Below are 27789 nucleotides of genomic sequence, written 5' to 3'. Positions count from 1 at the left end.
ACACACCGCTATGAAAAGACAGCCTCTGGCCCTGAGACCAGAGATGAGCTCAGAAGTCTCTCTGGATTCAATCTCCTAACTAGGCTCCTGCCTTGAGCGACTCTCTCCTTCGAGGTTGTGAAAGCCTTCCATCCAGCCTCTCTCTCTCTCTCTCTCTCTCTCTCTTAAAGATTTTATTTATTTATTATGTGTACAGTTATCTGCATGCATGCTTGCACATCAGAAGAGGGCACAAGACCCCATTACAGAGAGTTGTGAGCCACCATGTGGTTGCTGGGAATTGAACTCTGGTCCTCTGGAAGAGCAGTCAGTGCTCTTAAACTCTGTGAGCCATCTCTCCAGCCCCTGTCCAGCCTCTCTTGTAGCCTGTTTTCACTAATACAGGGTCACTGGCCCTGTTGATTCCCTCCCTGTTACCTTCCTGTCTTCTGAGGGTATCAGCAGCTTCCTCTGATTTATGATGTTGGGAACACTCAATCTCTCCCACTCTCCCAGAACTGCAGGAAGAGAATACACCCACCTACCCACCATGCTGGGCAGGTCCTTGAAGCCTAAAGTCTCAGAGGCCAAAAGAGGCCGGGAGTCTGGAAGAGTTGGGAAGGGAGAGAATGTGAAGCAAGGAAGGCAAGAGGCTCTCCTCTCCCCACCAGGCAGACAGGCAGGCAGGCAGGCAGGCAGGCAGGCTTCCTGAGTGCATCACTGTGGCACAAACTCAGAGAGACAGGGGAGAGGTCTGAGAAAGGATTCAGCAGGGGTGAGGTGGGGGATCAGAAGGAAAGGGCAGAGAAGATACTGAATTTGAGATAGATGTGTGGGCAGGCCTGGAGTCCACTAACCCCAGGCCACTGGCAGCAGCTGAGTCCTGTACCTTATCACCATACAACAGAAGCAAGCTGGATCAGATCACTGTGGGGCAGGGGTGAGGTGAAGTAGAAGGGATTAAAGAATTCATTTATTTATTTATTATGTATACAACATTCTGCTTCCATGTATATCTGCACGCCAGAAGAGGGCACCAGATCTCATTATAGATGGTGTGAGCCACCATGTGGTTGCTGGGAATTGAACTCAGGACCTCTGGAAGAGCAGTCAGTGCTCTTAACCTCTGAGCCATCTCTCCAGCCCCAGACTTGGACCCTTAAGATCCAAGCTGTGATGGACTTAATCCCCTCCCCCTCTCACCTGTCACTCCTGTAGTGGTCCCTCTGCTTTCCTGAGCCTCTGTGTCTTTGCCTGTACAGTGGGTGTAATCATACCTACTCTCAAGTTTCATGGGAGGGTTACATGGATGGTGTCTTACATGCACACAATAACTGCCAGATCTGAATCTAGGCAGATTTTTCTCGTAAGGAGTGATGACTACAATCAAGCTGGGCTAAATGTAAGAGACTGTCAAAGCATATTTACTCAATATCGGTGGCACCATACAAAGTAAGTTCTCTATATAATATGTGGCCTTTACTGTCAAAGAACTTGGCCTTAGCACAGATGTCCAATCTCCTTCATCTCCTCCTGGGGCAAAGTCTATGCAGGCAATGGACATTGATGGTAATGTCTTTGGCAGTCTGTATGCTGCCATTCACTCTTTGTGAATGGTGCCAGTGGGCAGGACAGATGGGAATGGATGTGGAATGCTGGGAAAGCTGCCTTACTTAGGGGAGACAGCACACTGCCTGCCTGCCTGCTGGTGCCTCTCAGGAACTGCAGTTGTTTCCCCCACCATGTAGCATCTGTTTGCTTTACACAGAAAAGTCAAAGTGGATGCTATACAGTGCAGTGCCTAGGAATGAGGCTAGATCTTTCTTTCTTTCTTTCTTTCTTTCTTTCTTTCTTTCTTCCTTCCTTCCTTCCTTCCTTCCTCTCTCTCTCTCTCTCTCTCTCTCTCTCTCTCTCTCTCTCTCTCTCTTTCTTTGAGTCAGGGTTTCTCTGGGCATCCCTGCATGTCCTAGAACTCACTCTGTAAACCAGGCTGGTCTGCCTGCTTCTGCCTCTGGAGTGCTGGGATTAAAGACAAGTGCCCTCACCATCCGGTGAAGCTAGACATTCTTGAGACCTGAAGGTAGCAGAGACTTGTGCTGTCTGTCCCACCCCCACCCCTCTACCCCTCCACCCTGTGCATACACACATTTCTCTGTCCTCTAGCCCAGACCCCAACCTGCGCATCCTGCCTGGAGAACTGTCGCTGACAGGTGGGTAAAAACTGCCTGGCACATGCTGACACATCTCCAGTCACAGACCCTTATTCTCTGTGGACTCGCCTCAATAGGCTGCCAGAGAAGTGGTGCATTTCCCTTTGGGCTCCTAAGCTCTTTTATTTTCCCCTCCCGAATTTCCATTCTAATGTCCTCCACAGCAGAATGAGGTAGCAACGTGCACTGCTCCCACTTGATGCTCTGTGCCAGCTGTGGCTCTCCAGGATTTATACTTTCATCCACTCAATCCTGGGAACAATCCAAGAGCCAGCCAACAACAACTGCAGGTCCCATTCTACAGAAGAGGAAATCAAGGGCTGGCCCAGGACTGCACTAGTGAGTGAAAAGTGCAGGGTTTGAATCCTACTTGGCACCTAGCCCCAGGGCCTAACCTTCCCCTTTGGAGAGCTGGGAAGTCCTTGCAGAGTGGCCTCAGGATTTCTGTCACTCTTTCAAGAAGCAGGATTTCCCCACTGACACCTGGCTTCGCCCTCAAGCAATCAAGCTGGCATTTCCCGTAGTGAGACTCAGGGGTCTTACACCCTGTGTAAGCAAGGAGAAGGGAGTCATGGAGACAGGTGAAAAGGCTGAGCATTGGTTAAAGGCACTTGCTGCCAAGACTGGGAAGGAGAGAACCAGCTCCCTTGAGTTGTCCTCTGACCACTGCCCACACTGTGTGTGTGTGTGTGTGTGTGTGTGTGTGTGTGTGTGTGTGTGAGTGTGTGTGTGCGCACACACACACATAAAAGAATTAGTATATGCACTGAGGAAGGGTGTATACACACAGAAGTTCTACCCAGCCCTATCTTGCCTGAGCGTTTATAAAAAGGTATCGATCCCAGAGGAGTACGAAGAGTAGCCACAGAGAATACCCCTCTCCACCCAGGAACACTCACTACCAGGATATCACCTGCTCTCCTCACCAAGATGACTTCCCGTCCTAGGGATCTCCACAGGTGCTTTCCTTGGCCCTTCTCCAGCATAGGTGGAGGTGTGTATGAGAGAATGTGTGTCTTGTGATTTTGTTCCCAAGACCAAAAGACCCTAGCAGCCATTCCCATCTGAGTGGACTCCCTAGTTAACTCCCTAGACAGCTGGGTGACAGAGTAATGATGGGGTGAGAGCAGGACCTCAGGGAAGCATCCCCATATCAGCCTCCTCCTGAGACTGTGCGGCTCCCACACCACCAGGGGCGTTGGAAGGGATTTGGGGGCACAGGCAGAGCTGGCCAGGAGCTGCAGACACTCCTCAGAAGGAGATGGGCAGCTGCACTCTGGTGCAGACTATACTCACTCAGACTTGCTTTCATCACACACGTGATAGACCCTGCAGAAAGTTTTTTTTTTTTCTTCTTCTCCAAAGTCTGGAGGATAAAGACCACCCTGAACACCAACCGGAAGTGGCCTCCACCTCTACCTTCAGGGTATTGAGTACAGATCACATTCCCGAAGGGAACTCTATACCTCCCCTGTCCCGGAGAGGCTGAGATATCTGGTTATACTGAGAAAAACAGTACTGAAGCTGGCTGTGTGATCGCCTTGACTAAGAAAGGGAAGCATGCATGCCCAGGGCTGACAGTGGGGTATAGGGGTTCCCTTGATGGCCCCTCTTCTTAACTCTCAAGTCTAGACTTAAGCTTGAGCTCCAGCCCCAATGCCTGCCACCTGCTGCTGTGTCTTAGTCTTATAGTAGCCACACCCATTCTCCTTAAGGAGTTATCTAAGAAGCTCTTCATGGCCTGCTTTCTCCAAGTCCCTTTGTGTTAGTAGTGTTTTGAGACAGGGTTTCACTCTGTAGCCTAGGTTGGCTTGGAAATTCACTGTGTAGTCTGGCCTCCATAGTTCAGGGATTACAGGGATCAGCCACCACCAAGACCCCTTTAAGACTGAAGGGAAGACAGGGCAGGGGATAAAGAGATCCAAGGATCTGGCAGACAGCCACGGGGGCACAAAGAAGGATTATATTTTAACAAGGAAAGGAATGTTAAAAAGAAAAGACGCAAGTTCTTCCAGTGGTGAGAAAGCACACAGATATTTGCCAAAGACGAATGGGGGCTGGGATGCAGCTCAGTGGCTCACTGCTCACCCGGCTTATACAAGACCTTGGGCTCAAACCCTAGCACCTAAGAAGGGGAGTGAGGCTGGAGAGATACCTCTGTGGTTAAGACACTTGTTGCTCTTACAAGGCACTTGGGTTTGGTTCCCAGCACTGACATGATGGTTCACAGCCATCTGTAACTCCAGTTCTAGGGGGATCGATCCTGTGTTCCCTTCTGACCTCTGGGTGCAGCAGGTATATATGTATACATACACACATGTAGGTAAACACACACAAAATAAAATAAATCTATTAAACATAGTGACAAAATACTAGCCTGTGAGGGGCAATGGAATGGGCCCTGACAGCAGTTTGGAACCCTGGCTTGGTCAGATATCAGCTGTGTGCCCTTGTGTGTGCCATTATCTGAGACTTGCTTTCTCACCTGGAAGAAGGGGGTAATTTTACTTCCTTCAAGGGATTCTCAGAGGAAAAAATGAGATACAAAGTAAGGGGCATATGGCAGTTCCTTAAAAATAAATACAGATTTCCCAGCAGCTGCAGTGGAAACTGTGGACCCAGGATGAGGACAAGTCCTGACTCAGAATTAGCCCATCTTTGATCCCTCATCAGAGAAGCTTCTTTTTGCAGTGTCCAGAGACCCACAACTGGTCCACAGGAGGCTATGGGAAAGCTTAGCTCTACACAGCTCTAAGTGGGAGGGCTATATCACTCCCCCATCCCCAAAGAATCAGAGAGAATGCTGGGAAAGGGGGCAGAATGTAAGTGCCAGAGGCAGTGGACGTCTGCAGTGGAATGTTATTTGCTGAACATGACGGCCATTGTGCACACGAGTTCACAGTGGCTGAGGCTGCATGCACAAGGCTTGTGCAGTTGGGATGAAGCCAGCCAAATTCCCAGCATGGATGAGGAAGGGGCTTGTGATATACCATGCCTAACCGAAAAGCTATCGGCAAGTGAAGGCCACTGGGTGAGGGAGAGTCAGTTTTCTTCAGGGATGGGGCCCCTGAGAGTCGTCCCATGCCCCAGTAAGATGGTCCCACACCCACAAAGTACTCAGTGAGTCTTTAAAAAGGGGAGTACATGAAGTTGGAGGGAAAAGTGGTGGGGGATCTAGGGAAGGGAATGAGGGGGTGGAAAAATATTATATTCATATATGAAATTCTCAATAAAAACTCACTATACTGTGGAAATACAACAATCAATTGCATTTATGGCTATAGATACAATATGTACAGTCATTTATGCTTCTAAAAATAAATAAATACACATTAAGACACTGCACATTCAGTAGGAAGGCTACATCACTGAAAGTTAAATCTCTTGTCTTTGAAGTCACATTTGTTTATTTTGGAGGGGCACATGTGTGGAGGTCAGAGGACAACTTTTGGGAGTCAGTTCTCTCCCATGTGGGACCCGGGGTTAGAACTCAGCTTGTTAGGCTTGGCCTCAAGTGCCTTAAACTGCCGAGCCCTTTCATCTGCTCAACTACAGCATTTTTAATAAAGCAAATGAGTGTAGTAAGCATGTGTAGAAACTGGAATCCTCGTGTTTTGCTGGTAAGAAGGTGAAATGGTGCAGCCAATGGAAGGGAGCAGTATGGTGGTCCCTCACAGTTAAATACAGAATTACCCCATAATTGTCCAGTTCAACTCTGAGGTGTATACCTGCTCTAGTTTGCTTTCTGTTGGTGTGATAAACACCATGACCAAAAGCAACTTGGAGAGGAAAGTATTTATTTCATCTTACAAGTTACAGTCCGTCCTAGAAGGAAGTCAAGTTAGGGAGTTGAAGCAGAAACTAATAGGGGAATGCTGCTTGCAAAATGTAGGAGCCTTTGGCTTGCTCAGCTACCTTTCTTATATAGCCCAGGCCCACCTGCCTAGGGATAGCACCGCCCACAGTGGGCTGGGTGGTCCTACATCAATTAACAATTAAGAAAATACCTCAACTGGGCAGTGGAGGCACACACCTTTCATCCTAGCACTTGGAAGGCAGAGGCAGGTGGATTTATGAGTTCAAGGCCAGCCCAGACTAAAGAGCAAGCTCCAGGAATACAGAGAAATCCTGTCTCAAAAAAGAAGGAAGGGAGGAAGGGAGGGAGATAAAAGGGAAGGAAGAAAGGAAGGAAGGAAGGAAGGAAGGAAGGAAGGAAGGAAGGAAGGAAAGAAGGAAGAAAAGACCTCAAAGTCATGACCACAGGCTAATCTGACCTAGGCAATTCCTCAGTTGAAGTTCCCTCTTCCCATGGGACTGTGGGCTGTGTCAAATTCACAGCTGAACCTAACTATGACAATACCCAAAGGAATTGAAAACGATATTCAAATATACACTGGTACAAGTTCACAGTGGCACACTTCACAATAGCCAAAGGCACAACTCAGAGATGGCCATTCAAACCAATGAATGGGTTAGCAAAATGAGACACTCCATATAATGGAAGACTGTTTGGTCATGACAAGGAATGAAATTCTGATAATGCCAGAACACAGATGAATCTAAAAGCCAGTTTGCTAAGTAGAGGCTACTAGGCAAACATGCTGAATGGTTCCACTATGTGAGATTGGAACAGAGGGCTAAATCTACAGATTAGCAGTTTCTGGGCACTGGGGGAGGGAAGGGATGGAGACTAAGAGCCTAATGGGTTATTGGGTCTTCCTGAGGATTGTAAAGATGATTCGGAACTAGGAGGAGGTAACAGTTGTGCAGCATGAACATGGAAGGGCAGGATCCAACCACATCAGAGTGGTCTGCAAGGGGGCATCTGGACCTTCTCACTGCCTCGGCAGAGAAGAATCCCTGCCAGAGCAGCTGCCTCCTGGGTAAGGAGCTGAGGGAGGCACAGCATAGTGACTCAGTGCCTGCCATCAGTAGGTGGAAACTCCAGGCCCCCAGCTTGGAGCAAAGCTTGGCTGCAAAGACTACTTGCTTGCTCCTCTCTCCAAAACGGTGCAGAGCCTCCTCACTCAGCTCACACATCAGCTGCCAGTACCACATCTGGTGCAGAAGCACCACGGCATGGTTACCCCACTCCCCTGAGAAAAACCAGTGACTCTATAGATACCTGACTAGGGATGAATCCCCATGAATAGGCTGAGCAGGCTTTAAGGAAAGATCTGGCAAGGATGGGAGGGAATCCTGCACATGCTAGGCAACTGAGGAGTTCATGACAGGGTCCTACTCAGAGATCCTATTAGCCAGGGCTGCAGCTATAGACAGAAGTTTAAAACACACTGGTGAAGGTTCTGGGTAAGGCAGAGCTAGAGTCTCTGGGGCCAGTTTTTCCTGTTTCTGTCTTGGCATCAGTGAGATCTCCCCGAGGTCCATGAATAGCTGGGCACCCTGTCTACTTAGCTTTGGCAGTGCCACAGTCCTATCTCCCTTCCCACTTTCAGCAACACAAATTGAAACTGGATTAGGCAGACTGCCAAATTACAGGAGCGGCTGGGTCAGGGCTTCCCCAGCCTTGGCTCCCATCACCCTCTGCGGTTCTCACCTCCTCCTGGGTCTCAGTCCTGTGTTAACCTGGCCATGGGACACTTGCCCTCCCTGCTGCATGGCGGTCCAGCGGTTGGGAATCCTGGAAGTTGGCAGGCAAATGGTAGACGCTCTCAGGATAGAAAATGCTAGCTTAAGTAATGCTTTAGAGAGGGAGAGAAAGGTAGTTGCTTTGCGATTCCTCATTTTCTATCTTTAGCAATGTATGCACTGGGGTCATGGAAATAATGACTGTGTGTGAGGAGTTCATGCTTCCTATTTGTGTTCCCATGACCTTCTCCCACCTTGGGGCAGGCATCCCAGGGTACCCACAGTGGGCTGACATGTCTAGTTGGAAAGACAACAGCAGAGCTACTTTTAGGAGGACGGAGAGGCGGGGGAAGAGAAGGGAAGGAGGGAGAGGAGGATGAAAACAAAAGAAACAAACAGATCTTTGAATCTTCTATTCTTCCCTTTAGGCCCAGTGTTTGCTCTGATCTGCCTATGTGCCTGGCCAAACAGGTGTCTAGACTTCCACTGTGTCAGAGCCCAGTGGGTGTGCAGGTTGGGGATGGGGCAAGGCTGTCAGGACTAGTGACTCAGCAGTGAATCAGCAGAGATGTTTGGACCAGCTCACTGCTGTCCTGGGCAGACACTGATTCTCTAAACTCTCTTGGGATGGGGAACACTGATTTCATTTTTAATATTAAGTCCCAGAGGGAAAATCCAGCCCGAGATGCAGAGGAAAGTCCCTGACTAGCTAAAATCCTCCAGCCTCAAAGAGACATTTTGGCCTTATGGCAAACTAAGAGAGGGCACCTGACATTACAGCCAGAGCGGAGGGGAAGACTACCCCACCCAGCCCCAGGCCCTGAAGTCAGGCTGTTCCTCTTCCAACACAGCGGGTATCACCTTATTTGGCTGGTGGCTCTCTCTTCTCAGTGGGAACATATGAGGCACGTGGAAATGTTTAATCCAGTTTTGGATCGGTCATCATACTGACCCAAGCACTCCCAGGTGGGCAAGTGAGAAGTGTGGGGGAAATACCCAGCGAGCCTATAAGAGACCTGTCTCCACAGGTTAGGAGGTCAGACACTCAATAGGGCACACAAAGAACATTTGTGTATGGGCAGTGTGAGGTGGAAACATCCCCATAGCAAGGCTCTAGACACACATGGGCAAAGTGTGCCCATTTCTCACTTCTACATGGGGAGTGCTGGGTGCAGCCTACACATAGGTGAGGGAACACACCCTTTCTTCATGCAGCACCCATCCATCTCAAGGCAGCAGTGTACGTAGTTGCCTTTCACCACAGTGCCTTCTGCAGCTACCAAGCGCCCCCTGCCCTTAAGGGACTACTCTCCTGTGCTGGTGGAGGGTTTGTGCCCCTTTCTGTTAGGGTGACTCCTTGGCTGAAGTCTTAACTCCATCCTCCTTTCAGTCCTGACACTCCTGAGAACAAAGCTCTTTTGTCCACATAAATGCCCAGTGTTCTCCTTCCTTCTCTGAGGAGCATAGGCTGTTGGTTGAGACCCTGTGAAGGGGCCAGACCAGGTCTTTCACTTCCAATTCCTTTTCATTTTCCATCCTATGATTCTCCAGTAGCCAAACACTATGGTCCTGAGCTCTCTTTGTCCATGAGGGTCAATGCTCCCAGAACCTCCCCATTTCCTTCTCCCTGCCATGACTTCTGAATACAGAGCAGCCACAACTAGAAGCACCCCTGGCATTTAATTGCATGCCAGTTCCTCTGTAGCTAGAGTTCCCTATAACTGGGCAGGTCAGAGGTTGGTTCTGGGGGAGCCAAGAGAGGGAGCTTGCTGCCTGACAAGCTCTGGAGACAGCTCTTCTTCATTCTACAACCCCACTCCATCTCCCAGGTGGAAGTCTTTCCTTCCCCTGATCCACAGCCTCACCTGCGTGGATACTGTTTCCCAAAGCCGTGCTGGTGAAGAGGTGCTAGGAGCTTTAAGGCCCCAGCTGTCTGAGGACAGTGCCAGGCTCCCAGACTCACAGTCCTTGGGCAGCATTGGGCTGGCTGTTGGAAATCGGGGTCTGAGAGCAGGTGTTCCAGAACTCCAAGGCTCTGAAGCCGCCATCTCCAGTCTGAGTGAGGCCCAGCCAGGGATTAGGGGCGGATTGCTCTAGATTTCCTCCTCCCCCAGGGCTCGTGGCTGCTCTTTCCCATCTGGCAGGGTATATGGAGGTCTATCCAGCAGGAGGATCCTGTGGTGATTAGGGACCTCTCCCCTGCCCAGTGTGTAGGAGGATGTCCTGGTGAGACTGACTTAGCTGCTTGCAGGGGGTGGAAAGCCACAGGAAAATATAGGACAAGTAACTGTTCACCCACCAGACAGGCACTGATCAGTTCCTCCCATCTCCGTGTCTAAAAATGTATCAGGTGATCAGAGACCCTCTCACAGCCGCTCAGCAGCACCAGTCCTGACTTCAGCTCATAATGGAAGTTAAGTCTCCCAGATGGGGTCACACTCAGAGTTCTCCCCATCTCTTCCTGTTCAGTGGCTTAAAGCCTGGTCCCTTCCAACCCAGACTCCCCAGTAATGGCCCGGAGAAGACAGCCAGCCTCAATAAGGGAAATCCTCTGTCCTGAGACTGTGTCCCAGGAATCCACTCTGCTCTGGACACCACTGTGGCTACCTCCCAGCTTCCTAGTCCACTTGCTGTCCCCCAAAATACAACAAAGGATGACAAACTCACAGCACTCTCTTTTTCCTTGGACTTCATCTGTGCAGTCCCAGCAGGAAGTAGTGTTGGTCAGCAGAGGGGGCCAGAGGGCCAGGGTCGAGGACAGCGAGTGGAGAGGAAGGAGATGGAGAAGCCAGTCCAGGATCCACCTGTCTCTCTACCAGCAGCTCCCAAGGCAGAGTACCCATCCAGAGACTCGGCAGGCACTCGTGTGAGCCCCGAGAAGCACACAGGGCTTAAATACTGAGGGCCAATGTGGATCATGCTGATGGGACAGTCCCAAGTTCAAGAAGGTTCCAAGAGATAAGAAGGGCCCAATGCTATCTCTAGGAGCCAGTGCCAAGGTTTGCAGCCAAAATCACCGAGACCAGGAATCCCCCACCCAAGGGTCTTGGGAATCATACAAACATGTGTCAGCTGATGACTTAGGGGTTTGTGAGGAGGCTGGCAAGGCATATTACACGGGTCTCCATTACTGGGGGCATCTCTGATCTATAGGGTCAGGGAAAACTCCAAGCAGCTCTTGCTTTCTATAAATGATCTCCTTATTTATACTTTGTCAAGAATTGTTTCTTTTGCATAATGGTTATTGATATAAAGTCTTGTTGTCCCTATCAAACTATAGGAAGGAAAGGAGTAACCCTTCTAGTTATCTGGGCCCCTTCCTGTAGCCGGCATGAGGCTGGTCTCCCTTGACAATGACCGTGTAGGACGGCAGCTGACCATCTCACCGAGCTATAATGGAAGTCCTCTGAAGTGGCTACATTGTGGGCAGCAACAAGTATGGCTTGAGGTTCTTACCCAAAAGACAGCCCTTCCCTGTCTCCTCCTTTTGGGCTTTACCAAGTTAAGAGTTTTAAATTAAAAAAAAAATCTAAATTATGGATATGTGTGTGTATGCATGTGAAATCTGGTGCCTGTGGAGGCCAGGGGCAGTGGATTCCCTGAAGGTGGAGTTACAGGCGGTTGAGAGCCACCTGATGTGGGTGCTGGGAACCAAGCTCAGGTCCATCAGAAGAGCAAAGTGCAGCCACCTCTGAGCCACCTCTCCAACCCCCAAGCTAAGATTTAAAAGAATGTATTTCTTTAGAGTTTATGATATAATTATAAAATTTCCCCTTCCTTTTCCTCTCTCCAAACCCTCCCATATAACCCTCCTTGCAAAACTGTTGTATACACATATGCATATATTTTACTGGTAAAACCACTTTATTTTATTTTATTTTATTTTTGGTTTTTTGAGACAGGGTTTCTCTGTGTAGCTTTGGTGCCTATCCTGGCACTCACTCTGGAGACCAGGCTGGCCTCAAACTTACAGCGATCTGCCTGCCTCTGCCTCCCGAGTGCTGGGATTAAAGGCGGGCGCCACCAACACCCGGCTAAAACCACTTTAAACTCACCACTTTAATGTACAACACAAAGTCTGTAACTGCTTGATATTTCTCACCATGCTGTCAATTGGAGAGAATTGAGTTTACACTTTCAGTCTTCATAATCAGCAGGGATCCCTCATCTGTCCACTGGGAAGGCTCAGACGATGGAAAATGACCAGGACAGTATATGAGTGATGACAAAAGTGCCAGTGAATCTAGACTCATGTGGGTAGATGTGTACAACCCCCCCCCCACACACACACACAGCATCCCATCATTGCCTGGGAAAACCCTCCAAAGCACTCCCTTATCTGTCTCTTTCTAAACTTCCCTTTCCCTTTTCCTTTTTAAAATTACATTTTATTTGTTTATTTCTATGGGCAGGGTACGTATGCATGTGGATACACAAGCCACAGCACACATGTGGAGGGCAGAGCATATCCTGCTGGCATTGATTCTCTCCTTCCATAACTCAGGTTATCAAGCTTGGCAACAGGTACCTTTACTTTACCCACTGAACCATCTCACTGGCCCATAACCTTTTTCATATAAACAACAACAACCAAAAAAAAAAAAAAAAAAAAAAAAAAGGAGGAAGAAAGGGCGATGGCAGTGGCCATAGGAGACTAGAAGTTGGGAGCAGGCTAAGACTAGGGTTGCACTCCCCCTCTTTTTTTTTTTTTTTTCTTCTGTGGAGCTGTCTTTGAATGGCAGAGCTTTCTTCCCAGACTTCCTCATCCAGAAAGCTAAGAAAAGCAGAGTCTCTTCCTAAGGCCACGTTGTATTAAGATGACCATAGGGAAAACTGCCCCCTAATGGGACATTGCAGCTCCCCTCCTGGAAGCATCTCATCACAATAACAGACAGGAAGAGGGAGGGAAGGGGTCAAGGGATGAACCAGAAGTCACTAAGAGAAAAGGTACAAATAGAGATCAGGGCAGTGTCTTCCTGGCAAGCTAGCAGGCAGAGAGCCCTTTCCTCTGTGATGTTGTCCTTGTCCTTATCCATGAGCAGAGACCCCAAATCTACCAAGATGAGCTGCAGGGAACACTTGAGACCTCTGTTTCAAGCTTGGTTCCATAGTTGCTCCATAGTTGTTTGGGTGACAATATCCACAGGCACAGTGGGAGGAATGTGAACGGGCAGGAGTTGAAGGTGAATATGTCTGGCTCCTAGGAAGATATGTACAGAATGGGCTCCAGGGATGCTGGATAAACCCACCAGTAGCCTGGCAGAGTGCTTGGGAGTGGAATGGCTGGTAGAGATCCTTACCCTGCTACCCACAAGCTGTGTAGCCTGGACAGGTACTAGCCATACTTCTTCCCAGCCACAAAGGAGTCAGGTGTACCCAGAGAGGAGCCTGAAGGATGAGGCCAAAGAGCCAAATGGGGCATGGAGAGAGAGAGAGTATAAGCTGAGCCTCAGAAGCTATGCAGTGGTGTCCACAGAGCCTGACATACCGTAGGCCTTACTGGAATAGGCTCTTAGAACTGAGGCCCCCTCACATGTGAATGTGTACCTCTATGCACACATCACTGTGTTCTAGACTGTACAGCAAAGGCTTAGCCAGGGACAGAAAAGTAGCTATCATCTGAAGGGAAGTTGAGAGAATGGCAGGAAGACACAGAAGAGCTGCCACAAGCATTCAAGTGATACCCCTGGAGGGACACAAGCCACCAAGCAACTTTCCTTTTTCAAGGAAATGTGCTGCTGGGTGAATGCCCCTGCGTGTACTTCCTAGTAGGGTCTTGGCCATCTCCCTTGGTTACTTCCTCTATGATCTGGCTGAGGAAGAGGCAACACCATGGTAGGCGGTCACCACTGGTCTACAGGCCCAGGCAGCTGAGCTACAGCTGAGGGTGTGTGGCTTCACCTTCTCCATACAGAGCTAAGGCTGGGAGCAATAGATGGGCTCACATTGTCCTTGGGAGGAAAGCTAGAAGAAGCCCAGTCCTGGACCCACAATCCTCTCCATGCTTGTCAGGGCTCAGCTCTCTTCGACACTGGCTTCTTCCTCATTTGGCTTTTCCAAAATGTCATACTTCCTCTTCACTTAATTTTGATATCAAGCCCTTATTTCTTTAAACTCTATTTTCCTTTGCCTTATTCATATTATCATTCTTCTTACTCCCCCCAAAAAACCATACTATTTACTACTTTTTCCTCTTACAAATATAATAAAAATAGGGCTGGGTATAGCTCAGTGGCACTTGCTTAGCATGCATGAAGCCCTGGGTTTGATTCCCTAGTACCACAAAACACAAATAAAATAGAAAACTCAGCAGAGTCCACACATTCTCCAGAGTGGGAAGCCTGAGAACAATGCTGAGGAGTAGCTAAATTTAGTATCTAGGAAGACAAAGTAAGGTCTTAAAAAAAAATCCTGGGCTGCACAATCTGTTTGTGTAGTGAGCAAAGCCCCAGTGAGGGCTCCTTCTTGGGAGGCTGGCAGCTTCCCTGATGTTCACCGTGCCTCCCCTGAAAACAGGGGTCAGGGAGGTCATTGCTCCACACTTACTTTCAGACCTAACCAGGTCACCATCGGGAACTGCTTTCCCCTGGGAAGACAAGAGAATGGTTGGTATTGTTCACTGTGCACCACAGCAATCAAGGCAGGCATGTAACCTAGGAGTATTCTGAGAGATACAGCCCCAGGAGCTGGAGAAGCAAACAGAGGTGTATCCAGGGCAGTGCCACAGTATAGCATTGGTGTGTATACACCATGAGACCTTTCAGCTGCTTTCACGGAGGAAGGAGGCATCTCCTCCACCTGGGGGCCTTGGATGTTCTAATGTCTCAGATGCTCTGGTGTGGGGGGGTTGTTGTTTCTGGCCATGGTAACCTAGTCAGTGGAAACAGTCATATATCTGGCTCATGGTTAGGCAAAACAAATTCACTCCTTTATTTTACTCCAATCCCCAGAGGAGGGCTTGCTGGGAACAGGTCTTGAAGTAAATGACCCAGAGGAAATGGCATCTCCTTTCTGCAAATTTTTAGGACACAAAGTACCCTCTCCCCGACCCCATTTGCCACAAATAATTGAGAACATTTTTTTTCTAAAGCAGGGGATTGAAACACAATTCCTGTAGGCTCCCACTGACTCAAGGGCTCTGAACTTACCACAGGAGCTGATATGATTAAACAAGAAATATGCACAAAGCACTCTGCAAACCATAGCATGCTGTTTGACTGACTGTTGGCACCAGCATGTCCCAGAAGCATGCACGCAAGGCCACTGAGTCTTCAAGAAGTAAGTGGACAGGAACAGGGCCTGGGTAACATTTGGGTTTGAAGTTGCCTTCTCAGGAGGCGATGAAACCTTATATAATGAAGTTAATATTACAGGCCACTTGTCTTTCCAGGGCAGGGTTCGCCTTTCCAGCTGCCCCAAGGGGGCCTCTTGATCACAGTATCACTATGGATCTGATTTAGCTTTTGCTGAACATGCTAAATTATTCACTAGCTACGGATAGCAAGCCAGCTCTGGGATGAGGGTAGGGGTATCAGGCGAGCTCTAAGGAAGAGGGAAGGTATATACATTGGATACTAGACTTGGGGGGGGGGAGGCCAGAGAGGACCTCCAGAATATTTGAGGAGCAAGGGTCACTAAAATCTTCCTGACAATCTGTTTGTGACACCCTGGCACCTGTCCCTGGAGGAAATGGAGAGGTGGGAGAAGGCATTACTCAGAAGAGCCCCTGATTCTCTGAGAATCCTCAAATGGCTGCAATGGCATGTATTCTGCACCTCTGTTTTTATTCCAGAGCGCTCTGCCCTGCAGGAACTAAAGACAGAAAGTACAAACTGCATCTAGAACAAGACGCAGATGCAGGGATCAGGTTAACGGTACTGTATTTCCATTGCCTCACCTGGCACTGAGGGACCAGGTTCACGTTTCTCATCCCTCGGATGTGGCAAATGCAGGGAAGAGTGTGCTAGGCAGCCGGGAGATGCGTGCCAATGCCCATGGCCCATGCCCACATCCCAGTGCTGGCTCCACATAGTCTGGAGCCTGCTGATAGAGCTCTACTTCCTGCTGACTGTTACCAGCCCTGGCTGGGGGCTGACACCCAAACCCTGAGCACGCCTTCTTGGGCAGTGCATAGCATGGCTGAAGGAGTCAAGGCTGAGAGAGGTAGAGAGTGGAGCCTTGGCTGTGTGTCCTCCCTGTGTCTAGACTGGCATCACATCATCCCCATGGGCTGTAGACAAAGAGCTCATCTCCCATAAGGCTCTGGCCTGAGCCTAGCAACAAGGGGGTTAGGTAACAGCGGAGTTGTCTAACCCACACAGTATCCCAGGCAATTGTATACTCCAGAATCCAGAGCTAATCAGGAGGGCAAAGTATTTCCACCCAGAGAGAGCGTCAGTGGGGGTAGGGAAAAGGCAAAGGAAGGCTGGGAGTGTTCAGAAAAAAAAGGAGCTGGTGCTGTTTAAGACCTCTGCAGTCTTCATTCTTGGGTCCCTCTCGTGTCTAAACCGAACCCTAACAGGGTGAAGGGCTTTGCCGGAGCACTAAAGTACATCTTGGCTATCCAGGCACAGCAAGTTGTTCAGAAGCAGGAGGTGCTCAAGGGTTACTGAGCAGGGAAGCAATGGTTCAAAGCAAAGCAGAGCCGCTGGCCTTGTCCCCGTGAGCGCCTGGAAGCACTACACAGTCTGGGAAAGGGTCCTCCAAGGAGGACCTCTGGCTCTTCCTATGGGCGAGGGGACTTTCCATACAGAGAAGAAAAGGGGGAAAGAGGAGAAAGGACGGGCGTGAGGAGGGCACAGAGGCCACAGCTGTCCTCAGAAACCTAGGTGACCATGTGAGTGGCTGTGCCACTTGGATGGTGGCAGCACTATATGGGAAGTGTCTGTACTTGTGTGAATAAGCTGAACAACTGGTGTGATCCTAGAGCAGACTCACTACAGCCCCTGTGTAGCCAGGCCTAGGACAGCAATGGCCTCATAGGTGAGTAGTCTCTGGGCCCCTCGTGCCTAGGGGACATGTTTGGAAACATCTCTCAGCAAGCAGCCCCGCCCACCACTGAGCCAGCAGACTGCTAGACGTAAATAAACCAGGGCCCCTGGGTGTCAGCCAAAACTTCGGTCTTCTTGGCAAGAGGTGGGGTTAAGGGTGGGCCCCCCTCCGTCACCATCCTGGAAGTAAACAGGGACTTATTTACATGGGGTAGGGAAATTTTGCTGTTGGATAAATCTGGTAAAAAGTGCATAGGATGTCCTCAATCTGCCCTGAGATGGGAGATGAGCTGCACCCCACCTCTTTCCACCTTCACCGTCTGGCACTAGAGATAACACCATCAAGTTAGAGTGAACTGTCCAGGCAGGACAGGATCTGTCCCCCCTCACCACCTTGTGACTATGAAGAACCTACCCCTGACCCCAAACTACTCCAGGGGCAGCAGGGAAGAGTTCACTGGCCATAGGATTCTCTCTCAAGGCTGCACAGACCCTGGCCTTCATGGCTCCTCAATCAAACAGGACAGGAGGGAAGGTAGGACCAGGCCAAGGTCAGAACCCAGCCCCACATCTGGCTCCAGTGTCATTCTCCTCTAGCCAGCCTTTAGCAGGTAGGCCTTACACTGGTCCGGGATTCGCAAAGCTGAGCAGGGAGTATGGAGATAGCTAAGGAGAGACGAGGTTCTGAGGGATGTCCAACAAGACATGAAGAGAAGAAACAAATGGATGGGAAACCTCAACCCCACATTTTTCAGGAGCTACCTTTGAAAAGGGAAAAAAGGAAATGAAAGAGAGAGAGAGAGGGAGGGGGTAGGGAACATGTCTCCTCTACTTTCAGAGAAGCCAAGTGGCCTAACCGGGCTAGTGGCTCCCTCTCCATGCCCCAGGGCCTGTTCCCAGAAGTTAATGCTACCCTCATTGTCTGTTCACTTGTGATGCCCCAGTACACTGACAAATGATTTTCCCCTACTTGACATATGTAAGACTGAGCGTGGTGACCTTTCTCAGTGTCACACACATAATGGAAAGCAGAAGGGTGGGGCTAAGGAGGAATATTGTTTGTTTTTAATAGGGAAATAACTAAAGGCAGAGCTTAGATAGTTGGATTTGGAGGGACAAATGATAGTTCAGCTCCCATTATCAGGACTAAATTGCTATTCTGTGAGCCCCCATCTGTCTCTGCCACTCCATGCTCTTTCAAGTAGGGGCCCTAGCTCCCCTGCTTTCTCTGAGTGGGTGCTGTGTGAGCCTCGGCAGTGCCCATCAGGAACCCTAGCTGTCTCCGGGATGTTTTGGTAACTCAAGTCCTACCAGGGTGCCCTGGTCTAAGAGCCAGCTGGTGAGTTGCAAACAATGGTGAGGGGTATGGGGAGTGGGGGAGGCTTATGAATTAAAAATAGATGCTAGTAATCACCAGGGAGCCTGCAAGGGAGCATGTGGGCTGTGTTTACTAGAGAGAAGAATACGTCCTATTCATACCCAGACCAAGAGATTGGAACCACACGCTTCTCATACTAGCCAATGGCCTCTGGGTCTGCAGAGTCAGATGATGGGGCCTCAAGCTTTAAGGTGGCTGAAGATTCCTCTTCCAAGGACAGTGAGGCACTTCTCTCCCCCTCAAGACTCCCAGGGCCACACCTAACTCTAGAGGGACAGCTGCAAGTCCAGAAAGTCTATACCTTAGGAAGAAATGGTGCCTCTTTCCCAGGACCTAGCTGGATGCCCTGAGCAAGCAGTCCCTCTCTTCCTGGAGGACTCAGTCTTTACTTATGAAGTGGCAATAATAACATCTGCTCTGCCAACTGCACTGTTTGCTATGAAGGTGGACCCGGTAAACAGTAACAATGCTGAAAGTTCCAAATAAGAAGCCAGGCATGGTGGCACATACCTTTAATTCCAGGACCTGGGAGGCAGAAGCAGGTGGATCTCTAAGAGATCAAGGTTAATCTGGTCTACATAGTGATTTCTAGACCAGCCAAGGCTACACAGTGAGACCCTCCCTAAAATTAATTAATTAAGCAAAGTTAAATCTTAGAAGAAGAAGAAGAAGAAGAAGAAGAAGAAGAAGAAGAAGAAGAAGAAGAAGAAGAAGAAGAAGAAGAAAAGGGAGGGAAGAGAAGGATGGGGAAATAGCTCAACAGTTAAGAGCACTGACTGCTCTTCCCTGGTTCAATTTGCCCCTGGTTCAATTCCCAGCACCTACATGGCAACTAATAACAACCAACCATTTCCCCCGTGAGGTCTCCCAAGATTCTGGGTTTGGCCTTCCATACACATCAAGAAGGAACTCCCTCCTCCCACACATCATCCAAACACAGGGTCAAGATAAATAAAAGCCCCCAGAAAGCTGTCCAGCTGGCATACCTGCCTAAAGTATCCTAGGTCCCTGTATTCATAAGCAGCAATCATAACCAGTTTCTGAAAGTGCCTACTGCCCACCTATTCCCCATCTTCCCAGGCAGCTAAGGACAACATAGTTAACTGGAGGTCTCAAGGATCACCCTCCCAATCCAAGCTCAAGCCCCTCATGTGACAGGATATTTCTAAATACAATTTTAAACATACTCACTGACTCACCCATGAGAGGTGGGCCCGGCTGTTACCGTACATACAGAGCTTTCTCATTAAGGCCTGAACAACCTGGTTGCAGCTGCTGGGTCCCACCAGCTCTCAGGTTCAAGAGGCTACACCCTTTCAGCCAAGTGCATCCAGTGCCCCCTCTTACCGCACACTTCTCCCAACAGAAGCCAGGCTTGCAAATGCAGTCCCATCATTTTAAATGCTATCATATATGCTGACGCCTCCCAAATTTATGCCTCCAGGTTGGATCTCTCCCCAGGACTCCAGACTTGTACATTCTACTGCTTATTTGGCATTTCTACAGGGGTGTTTAATAGCCTCCTCAGACTTAACACAGCCAAAACCTAGCTCTACCCGCCCCCCACCAAAGGAATAGCTGTTCAGTTTGCCATCTTCCTTGCTTTTTTGTTCAGCTCACAGGAGTGTCTTTTGTCCTGCATCCAGGCCCCAAACCATGAGCCATCTTTGACTTCTGTTCTGTCATGCCCCATATCCAACCCATCAGAAACCCTTGGCCTTAACACCTGAAGCAAATGGAGAGTTCAGCCAGCATCCTCTCCACAACCAACCCCCTCCAACCATCAGCTCCTCTGGAGTATGCATCAGAGCTCTACCAGACTCCTGGCTCAACCCTGTCAGTCCTCACAGAGTAATCTTGTATCATTCTCTACTATCCCTCTCTAACACTTAAGGAAAAAAACAAAACGTCCTTTTCCTGGCATCCTGGCCCCAATGCAGTCTGCAGGGTTCCCTGTGCCTCCCCAGCCCCCAGCCCAGCCTGCCCCTGATTTGATTCTGTGTTCTCTACTTTGCTGTCTCCACTCCATATTCACCCGTCACATTGTCAGAGAGGCTTTTCTGACCAGCCTGTCCAAACAGTATGCCCACCCACATTCTCTGCCTTCATGTTCTACTTCTGTTTCGCTTCTCAGCACTCTCACTACCAAATACACTGCACAGTCATTTGGTGGTTATCTCCTCCCACTAGGATGGGTGGTGTGTTGCTGTAGGAACTTTTCTTTCATTCACTGAATTATCCCTTAATTCCTAGAATAGCAGCTGGCACTTAGTAGATGCTCAATAAATGTCGTCAAATAAAGGGGAAAGCAGGGGGGTGTAAGTGAAAGTGCTCAGGAAGGGAAGGGGCACCTGCTGACTTATGGCTGCCAGCTGAGGCTATGGACAGGTGGTCCAGAACCATCTGTGGAAAATCCTTCTTTGTGAAGAAATGTACGAGTATTACATGTAGAAATATGAAATGGCTCAGCAGCTCATGGTCAGAAACTGTTTCAAAGTCACCCCTGGGTGTGATAATTCTGCCAAAGCAAATCCTTGGGTCAGATGAGTTGGTGACTGAGTCTCATTACTGATTGATTACCCGTGCCGGTTACTCATGCTGGGCAGCCTGGCATGGTGGGAAGAGCACCGGGCTTAAGGTTAGAAAACCCAGGATCTATCACAACCCTGCTACAGTAGGTCTGAGCTCTGTGGTTTTAACAAGTCTTTGGGTATATTTTTTTACTCCCAAACTTGAGCTCTTATAATCTGGCTTGCCGAGCATAGTGGACCATTTTAATGAGTTTACAAAAAGATGTCTACACTGAAAGAGCATCCAGCCACAATCTGAGCCAGTGCCTGGTGGGTAGTATGGCCGAGTGCATTACCTTCCAAATACTTCCAAAAGTCAAGATGCACAGAAATCACAGTCAATGTTAGAAAGCCCTGGACCTTGTGTAGGAAGTTGAATCTGTGCTGGTGACAATCTATAGTAGAAACACCTTTACAGCAGAGTGTCCTTGGAACCCTGATGCTAGAGAACCCACTAGCTCTCTTACTCCCAAACAGGACTCCACTGTCACCCACCATTTCTCCAACGCTCCCTCCTTTCCACTGTGCCCATCTTTTGTCATCCATTCTCCATAGGAGGGACTTGTCCATCAGCAGGCTGTCACGGCAGCTCCTCTTCCTACAGCGTCCCTTTATCCCATAGCTCCCATGCTCTAGAAGGAGGGTCACCCACTTTCTCAAGCTCTCATGGTCAGGCCTGCCTTCAGCTTTGAGGTCCCTGCTGTAACAATTTTCCTTCCTCTGCTCTCCACTCATCAGGCTGCCTTTATCTCTCTCTGATCTCCGCCATCAGTCCCCAAGCAAAGCCCATGTGTCTAGCTCCCTCTACCAAGAGGACTACCTAAGCGCTCAGATCTTGACACATCAAAATGAAATTTCTCTATTCCTTCCTTGTCTGAGCCATTTCCCAAGATACCAAATCTTCCTCCTCCTCCTCCTCCTCCTCATCACCCACCTTCTCCTCCTCCCCCCGTCCTCTCTTCCTCCTCTCCTCCTTCTCCTCCTCCTCCCTCCTCTTTCTCCTCCTTCTCCTCTCCCTATCTCTCTCCTTCTTCTCCTCTTCTCCTTCTTTTGTTTTTTTTTCAAGACAGGGCTTCTCTATGTAGCTTCTCTATGGCTGTCCTAGAACTTGCTCTGTAGGCCAGGCTGGCCTCAAATTCACAAAGATCTTCCTGTCTCTGTCTCCCAAGTGTTGGGATCAAAGGTGCATGCCACTACTGCCTGGCCTTTTTCTTCTTTGAAGGATCAAACCTAGGGCCTTGAACATGCTAACACACTCTATCACTGAATATCCTTAGTCCTTGTTTTATTGAGAGTCTCACTATGTAACTCAGATTGATCTTGAACTTATGACCCTCCTGTGTTAGCTCCATAGTGCTGGGAATATAGGTATGTACAATCACATCCGACCAAGTTCCCAATTCTTAAACCCAAAGGCATCTCTGTCTCTACCTCCTCCTCATGCTCTCTCAGGGCACTGGCTCTTTAACTCCCTCAGCCCCCGCTTCCTTTTCTCCACCTCATCAGCTTTCCTCACCTCCTTTTCTGCAAGCTGAGATGTCACACTAGTCCTCTAATCCCAAACCCTCTGCCATCTTTGACCTTTCAACTTGCCTCCCATCAATCCTTCAGCTCTAACTTTTCTTCCACTGATGGAGAGAGACCAAGAGAGGGGAAACGAATCACAGCCACAGAGCCTCAGAAGGGCACCCAGGTGTGTGTGGGAGCAAACCTGCAGAGAGACGCCACTGAGGCAAAGAAAGGCGGCAAGGAAGGAAGAAACCAATGTGGCAAAAGCGGGTCCCTTCTATGCCAGTGGGATCTGGCTTTAGCCTTCTCCTCACTCTAAATGCCCCCTTGAGGATCTATCTCACCGGCACCAGTGACTTCAACCTCAATGCTGTTTTCACCCGCCAGCCAGTGGGTCCTCTCTACGTGGGCAGCTCCCAATGAACCTTCAGCAGGACAGTCCCTTTACCTGACCCCTGACTCAACCAAACAGAGCACCAGTAAGCTAAGCCAGAGGTTCTTGTCTTCCTTCCTTTCCATAGCCTCTTCCCGGTCTAGTGTCACTGCTTCTGACCCCACCCCCACCCCCGTACTTTCTGAATTCCTCTCCTCTACATCCTGTGGCTGCAGCTGCTGCAATAACATCAAAGACAGTTTCCTTGGCTCCTTTTCTCTCCCCCACCCCTTCTTAATCTACTGCCTGCTGTCCTAATGCACTCTGCACTCTGCCTCCCTTAGCTTCACTGGACTCCCAGACTGGATGCAGCATGACCGTCTGTAGTCCGGCCTCTGCTTCCCGGAGTCTCCAAAAGCAGAAGCACCTGCCACCAGCTCCCTTGCTCTGCTGTATACCAAGCTTCCCTCCTTCCTTTGAGTTAGTTCAACAGTTTCTTCCAGAAAGACTTGGCCAACTCCTTGCCATCCTGCCTACTCTGTTTCCAAGCTCCCAAAGTGTTCATCAGAGCCTTTCCATTCATTCTCTAGTGTTTCTAGAACACTGGGCAGCAGGAGAACAGCGACACTAGTCTGTTCGCTCTTGTAACATCCCCTCACCAAGTATTTGTTAAATGAATAAACAAATGAGTTGGATACATTCATGAAGTACCAGATAACACTTCATGGGTTCCTCCCCTTCTTCTCTGGTTGGTAAAGATCACAGTAAAGCTACTGTGCCAGGTTCCAGTCCAGGAAGTTGCCTTTGCTAACTCATTCCTCTCACCGCCCCCCCTCCCCTGCCATTTTCAATTGGTGATTCAGAGGAGCAAAGAGATTAAACAGCCAGTTAATGCTGCTAATAAGAGGGATAACCAGTCCCTGCCTCTTCAAAGCATGTTTAAGGGAAATTAACCAAAATTACTATCAAACAATCTGAGCAAACGACCATTTTTGAAAAACAATCCCCTAAACAAACAAAAAATTAACCCCTTATGTTTGGATTGGTCATATCCTGACTTCTCAGCCAGGACAGGTAATGCGGTTGTAGCAAGGTTTAGCAGTGCCAAGCAAAGCATCAGTGTGGCCTCAGAGGTTCTCGCCCCGCCCTCCTTCTGCCGGGACTTACCTTGTCCCCGATGCCCTCGGCCTCCTCAGCCAGGAGGTACGCATTGCTGCCATCAGCCAGGAGCAAGGCTGTGTCGGTGGTAGAGGAGGAGCGGGGTCGGCCCTGGTGCTGGTGCAGGATGGCGGCCAGGCTGCTGTCCTGGGGGGCCTTACGAAGCAGGTGAGGACTGCCACGCTGGGGCTCCAGGGAGCTGCTCTTGGCACGGCGGCTACTGCTCCCCCCACTGCTGTGCAGGCTGGCGCCCCGCTTGATGGAGGGCCTGGAACGGATCTGCTGTAACACCCGGTTGAAAGCAGTGGGTCGGGCAGGCAGGTCGTGCAGGGACACAGCATAGGAGACGCGGTGCATCTCCGGGGAGCGTTCCTTCTCATCTGGGGAGTCCTGATCGGATAGGCCCTGCTGTTGCTGCTGATGTTGGGCCTCCTGAGACGCTTGGTGCTCCCTCTCCCGTGACCTGCGTCGGCTGTGAAACAGGTGCTTCAGGCCGTGGCCAAACATGGAGCCCTCTGAGAGCTGCTGGATTTTCTTAAGGGGGGAGAGATGAAAAGCCCTGGTCAATGGAAAGCTCCTGGATGCCTTGTCAGTTAGGGTTGAAGGTGGGTCTATTCTTAGGAAACCGGAGCAGCCAGCACAGATATCTGGATGCTAGGATCTCTATGGATGGCCTGCCATGCCTACAGGGTCATCTACCCGAAGGTTCCTAAAGTAAGTTCAGATTTCTAAACAGGATGTTCTCAGACTGGAGCCTGGGGCTTAGTAATATACAAGTAGTACCCAAGGCATTCCTGGGGCTGTATCCTTCTCTATTGGTCTCCCCAGGCCAATCACCTCCCTTCTTTCCTATTAGACCATCCTTCAAGCTGCACCAGGGCATTGAGACCACAAACATCCATTCCCAAGGAGGTCTTTGTGACATTCCTTGGAAAAAGCAGGGCCATATAATCAGGCTATACCATCGAAGCAGGCTCTGCGAATTGTGTGTCCAGCACCTCTCCCCCTTTCTCACCAACCAAACTGCAAGGTGTTAATGTACTTTGCTAGAACTTCCTGCTTCAGCACATTTGCTTGTAGCTATGGTTTCTGAAACACCTTTGCTTTCTTGATAAAGGCACTGGTCCTTTCTAGTTCTCCCATATGGAATGTGAAAATAGTATCTGGAGATGCAGCAGCCTTGACAGTTGATGATGGAGGACCAGCACATCCAAGAAAACAGTCTACAAAACCGACCTCTGTCTATGTGACTCTACCTCTATCTTCCATCAGTTGCATCCAGTTAAGCTCTGCCATAGCTGACAATGAAACAAACATTACTTTTCTGAGCCTAGAGTATCTACAGCAGAAATAGCTGTCCAGATAAGGGATTCATCCTGCTCAGACTAGAACCAAGCTGAAGCCCCGAGGCCTGGTGCTGCCCTGCTGCAGCCCTGAGAGACCCCACTTGCTCCCCACAGCACTGCCCAGGATAAATGGCTGGAGGATGGCTGCCAGGGCAACTGTCATGTAATGGCAGGCAGCTTCCTTATGAGAAGATGGCTTATCTGTGTGGGCCATGTCCTCTGTAAAGCTCTAGAGATGTAAGAGGATGGGTGGGACTCAAGACCAGGGAAACACTATGCTTTGTCCTCTAAGAGGGAAAGAGACAAGTCACCTGGGGCTCAGAGGCCACAGCAGGGTCTTCTCTGTACCAACATCCTATAACTTCACAAAGCAACCTCCATCAATAGAAAACAATTTAAACGGTCCAAAAGAGTTAAACATACTAGTTTTCTTCCTAGAGCATAGGTTAGGCCATGAAGAAACCAGGAAAGCACAAGCCTCCAGTGGTTGAGTGGCTGCCCACTCAGTGCTGCTCACCATCAATGTCTATGCTAGCTGCACCCACACTCCGTGTGACTACAAGACCTGCACTCGCACAAAACGAAAAGGATCCTCACTGGAGTCCTACAGTCGACCCCCCATGCCTGCCACTTCCCAAGCCATATTTGAGTTTGGAGCTCTGGAGGTATGTTCTCTCCTGCATAATCTCATTGTTTCCCTCAGACACCCACAAAAGCAACACACTTGCACCCACAGATAGGGAAATTATTCTTCTCAAGAACTGAGATTTGGGGCAGCCCTAGAAACAGGTCTTCTATAATAGGTGCTCCCAGAGTTGCCCTCTCTGCAGGAATGAGAGAGGCAGTACCCCAAGCCCACTTGAATCTATACTGGGTCAGAACCAAGATGTCCAAGGCAGAGTGGATAGTAGCGTACAGGTGCCTCCTGACTATAGCTGAGTTAGCCACCCTCTTCCTCTTCCTCACATGGCCAGGCCCAAGCTGACACAAGTCTTCCCATGAGGGACCCCAGAAGGGGCCTCCTGGCCCTGGTCTTTGCCAAACTGTTTTTGTTAAGTATACTACATCCTCTGAACTTAACATTCTATTCTAGGCCTTTCCTCCATACCCCATTCCTAACTTGCTTCTCCTACACAGAAGCCCCCTTTCCTACCCACTTAGGGAGACAATGTTTCCCCTAAAAGACTTTAGTTGAGGTCCTGAGTATACAGCCTCGGGAACTGATGGGTTATGGGCCACAGGGGGTAGGTTGGAGACTCTCAACCACCCATTAGCCATATTGTCTTGACCCCAACAATCCGTGTCTAATTTACTTTTAAAAACAATACCAAGTGCTTTTCAACTTACACTGCCAGTCTAACCTGACACTAATCTTATTCCAGGAGCTAAAATGGTCTATCTCACAGACCATAGTAGCCACATTCCATTTTGCTGATAAAAAAAAAAAAATTGAGGCACATAATAGATATCTCATCAAAACCTAAAAGATGAGCCTCCAACTTCTAGTCTAATTTACTGGCCCACACCTGACATGGGACTACAGTAGTTGTGGTGGTGTATGTCTCCTGGGACAATACCTAAGGCAAAAATCTCAGGGTTGGGGGAGGGTCACTGAACTGTCCGGGGCTCTGTATCCTCACTGCACTGAGCAGATGCTCAGGTCTCATCACAGGACTTGGGCAAGCCTCTAACCACAGATCTTCAGGTCTTCATTTCTACCCTCCCCAGGTGCTCTGCAGGTAAAGGATCTTTCTGCCAGCAATGCCTGGGACTCTGTTAAAGTCCACAGTAGATATGAAGGGAAAGAACAAAAAGGAAGGTGGAGGGAGTAAAAAGCAAGAATAGCAAGCAGGGTGACATGCAGGCCAGCTGCTCCTACCTGTGGGTGTCAGGAAGACGGTTAAGGGTTTTGACATAACATGATGAGGGGAAAAAAAAAAAAAACCTTAGTGCATATACATACCCAGCCCCAAGTTTCAGAAGTGAGGAAAACCATGGCGACTAGCTCGAGGGAACTTAGCCACCAACGCAGCAGAAAGCACCACCTGCTCTGACTAACAGGCTCCAGCTTCTAAATGCCACTTGTCCTTCCGCATTGACTTTTGCTTTCCTCCAGCTGCCAAAGCCACTGTGATGGCCAGACAAGACCATGTGTCAGGAAGAGAGAGTTGTGAGGCCAAAGAGTCAGGGGTGGGACGCAAGCTCTTTCTATCCACAGGCAGCTTCCAGGAGGAGGCGCTGCACCTGGGGAGGGCAGTGATCGAGCGAGTGGTACTGTCCCTTCCCTGCAACTGTCTTCCAGAGTAGGGAGGACCAGAGCTCCCTGGGTGGCACCATGCTCTCAGGAAGCATGGTGCTCTTTCCTGAGAACCCTGTGGTTTCTGAACAGCAGGCTTCAGCTGTTCTCTTCCCTGGGTGTGGCCCAGCAAAGGGAATTTGCTCCAGATTCTGCAAAGACAGCTTCAAGAAGTCAAAAGGAAAAGGGTGCAGGGTGCAGTGGCCATGGCACCATTTGGCTAAAAAACATGACTTAAAGCAGTTTCCAATACCTACAGGTCCCTGCGTTCTCATCAATCCTGGAAACGCTGAAGGGGTCTTGGGAAGGCACCATTAACCAGGAACTAATGATCCCCAGGTAGCAACTGTTTAGCCTTCCTCCACCTGGTCTGAAATTCTCTCTGCCCCAT

At 49.4% G+C, this 27789-nt stretch overlaps 1 protein-coding gene across 1 annotated transcript in view; it reads right to left on the bottom strand.

Annotated features, from left to right (window-relative positions):
• Tmcc2 (transmembrane and coiled-coil domain family 2) overlaps positions 1-27789 on the bottom strand; it is a 39597-nt gene that overhangs the window by 5038 nt on the left and 6770 nt on the right. The window contains exon 2 of the mRNA XM_027417637.2: positions 23766-24290. Within this exon, the coding sequence (XP_027273438.1) occupies positions 23766-24290 (525 nt within the window). The remainder of the gene's footprint in view (positions 1-23765; positions 24291-27789) is intronic.

The sequence above is a fragment of the Cricetulus griseus genome, chromosome 5 (genome assembly GCF_003668045.3).
Source record: "Cricetulus griseus strain 17A/GY chromosome 5, alternate assembly CriGri-PICRH-1.0, whole genome shotgun sequence".
In the NCBI taxonomy this organism is placed as follows: Eukaryota; Metazoa; Chordata; class Mammalia; order Rodentia; family Cricetidae; genus Cricetulus; species Cricetulus griseus.
Note: the sequence above shows the minus strand (reverse complement) of the source record. Positions and strands in the feature narration are given on the sequence as shown.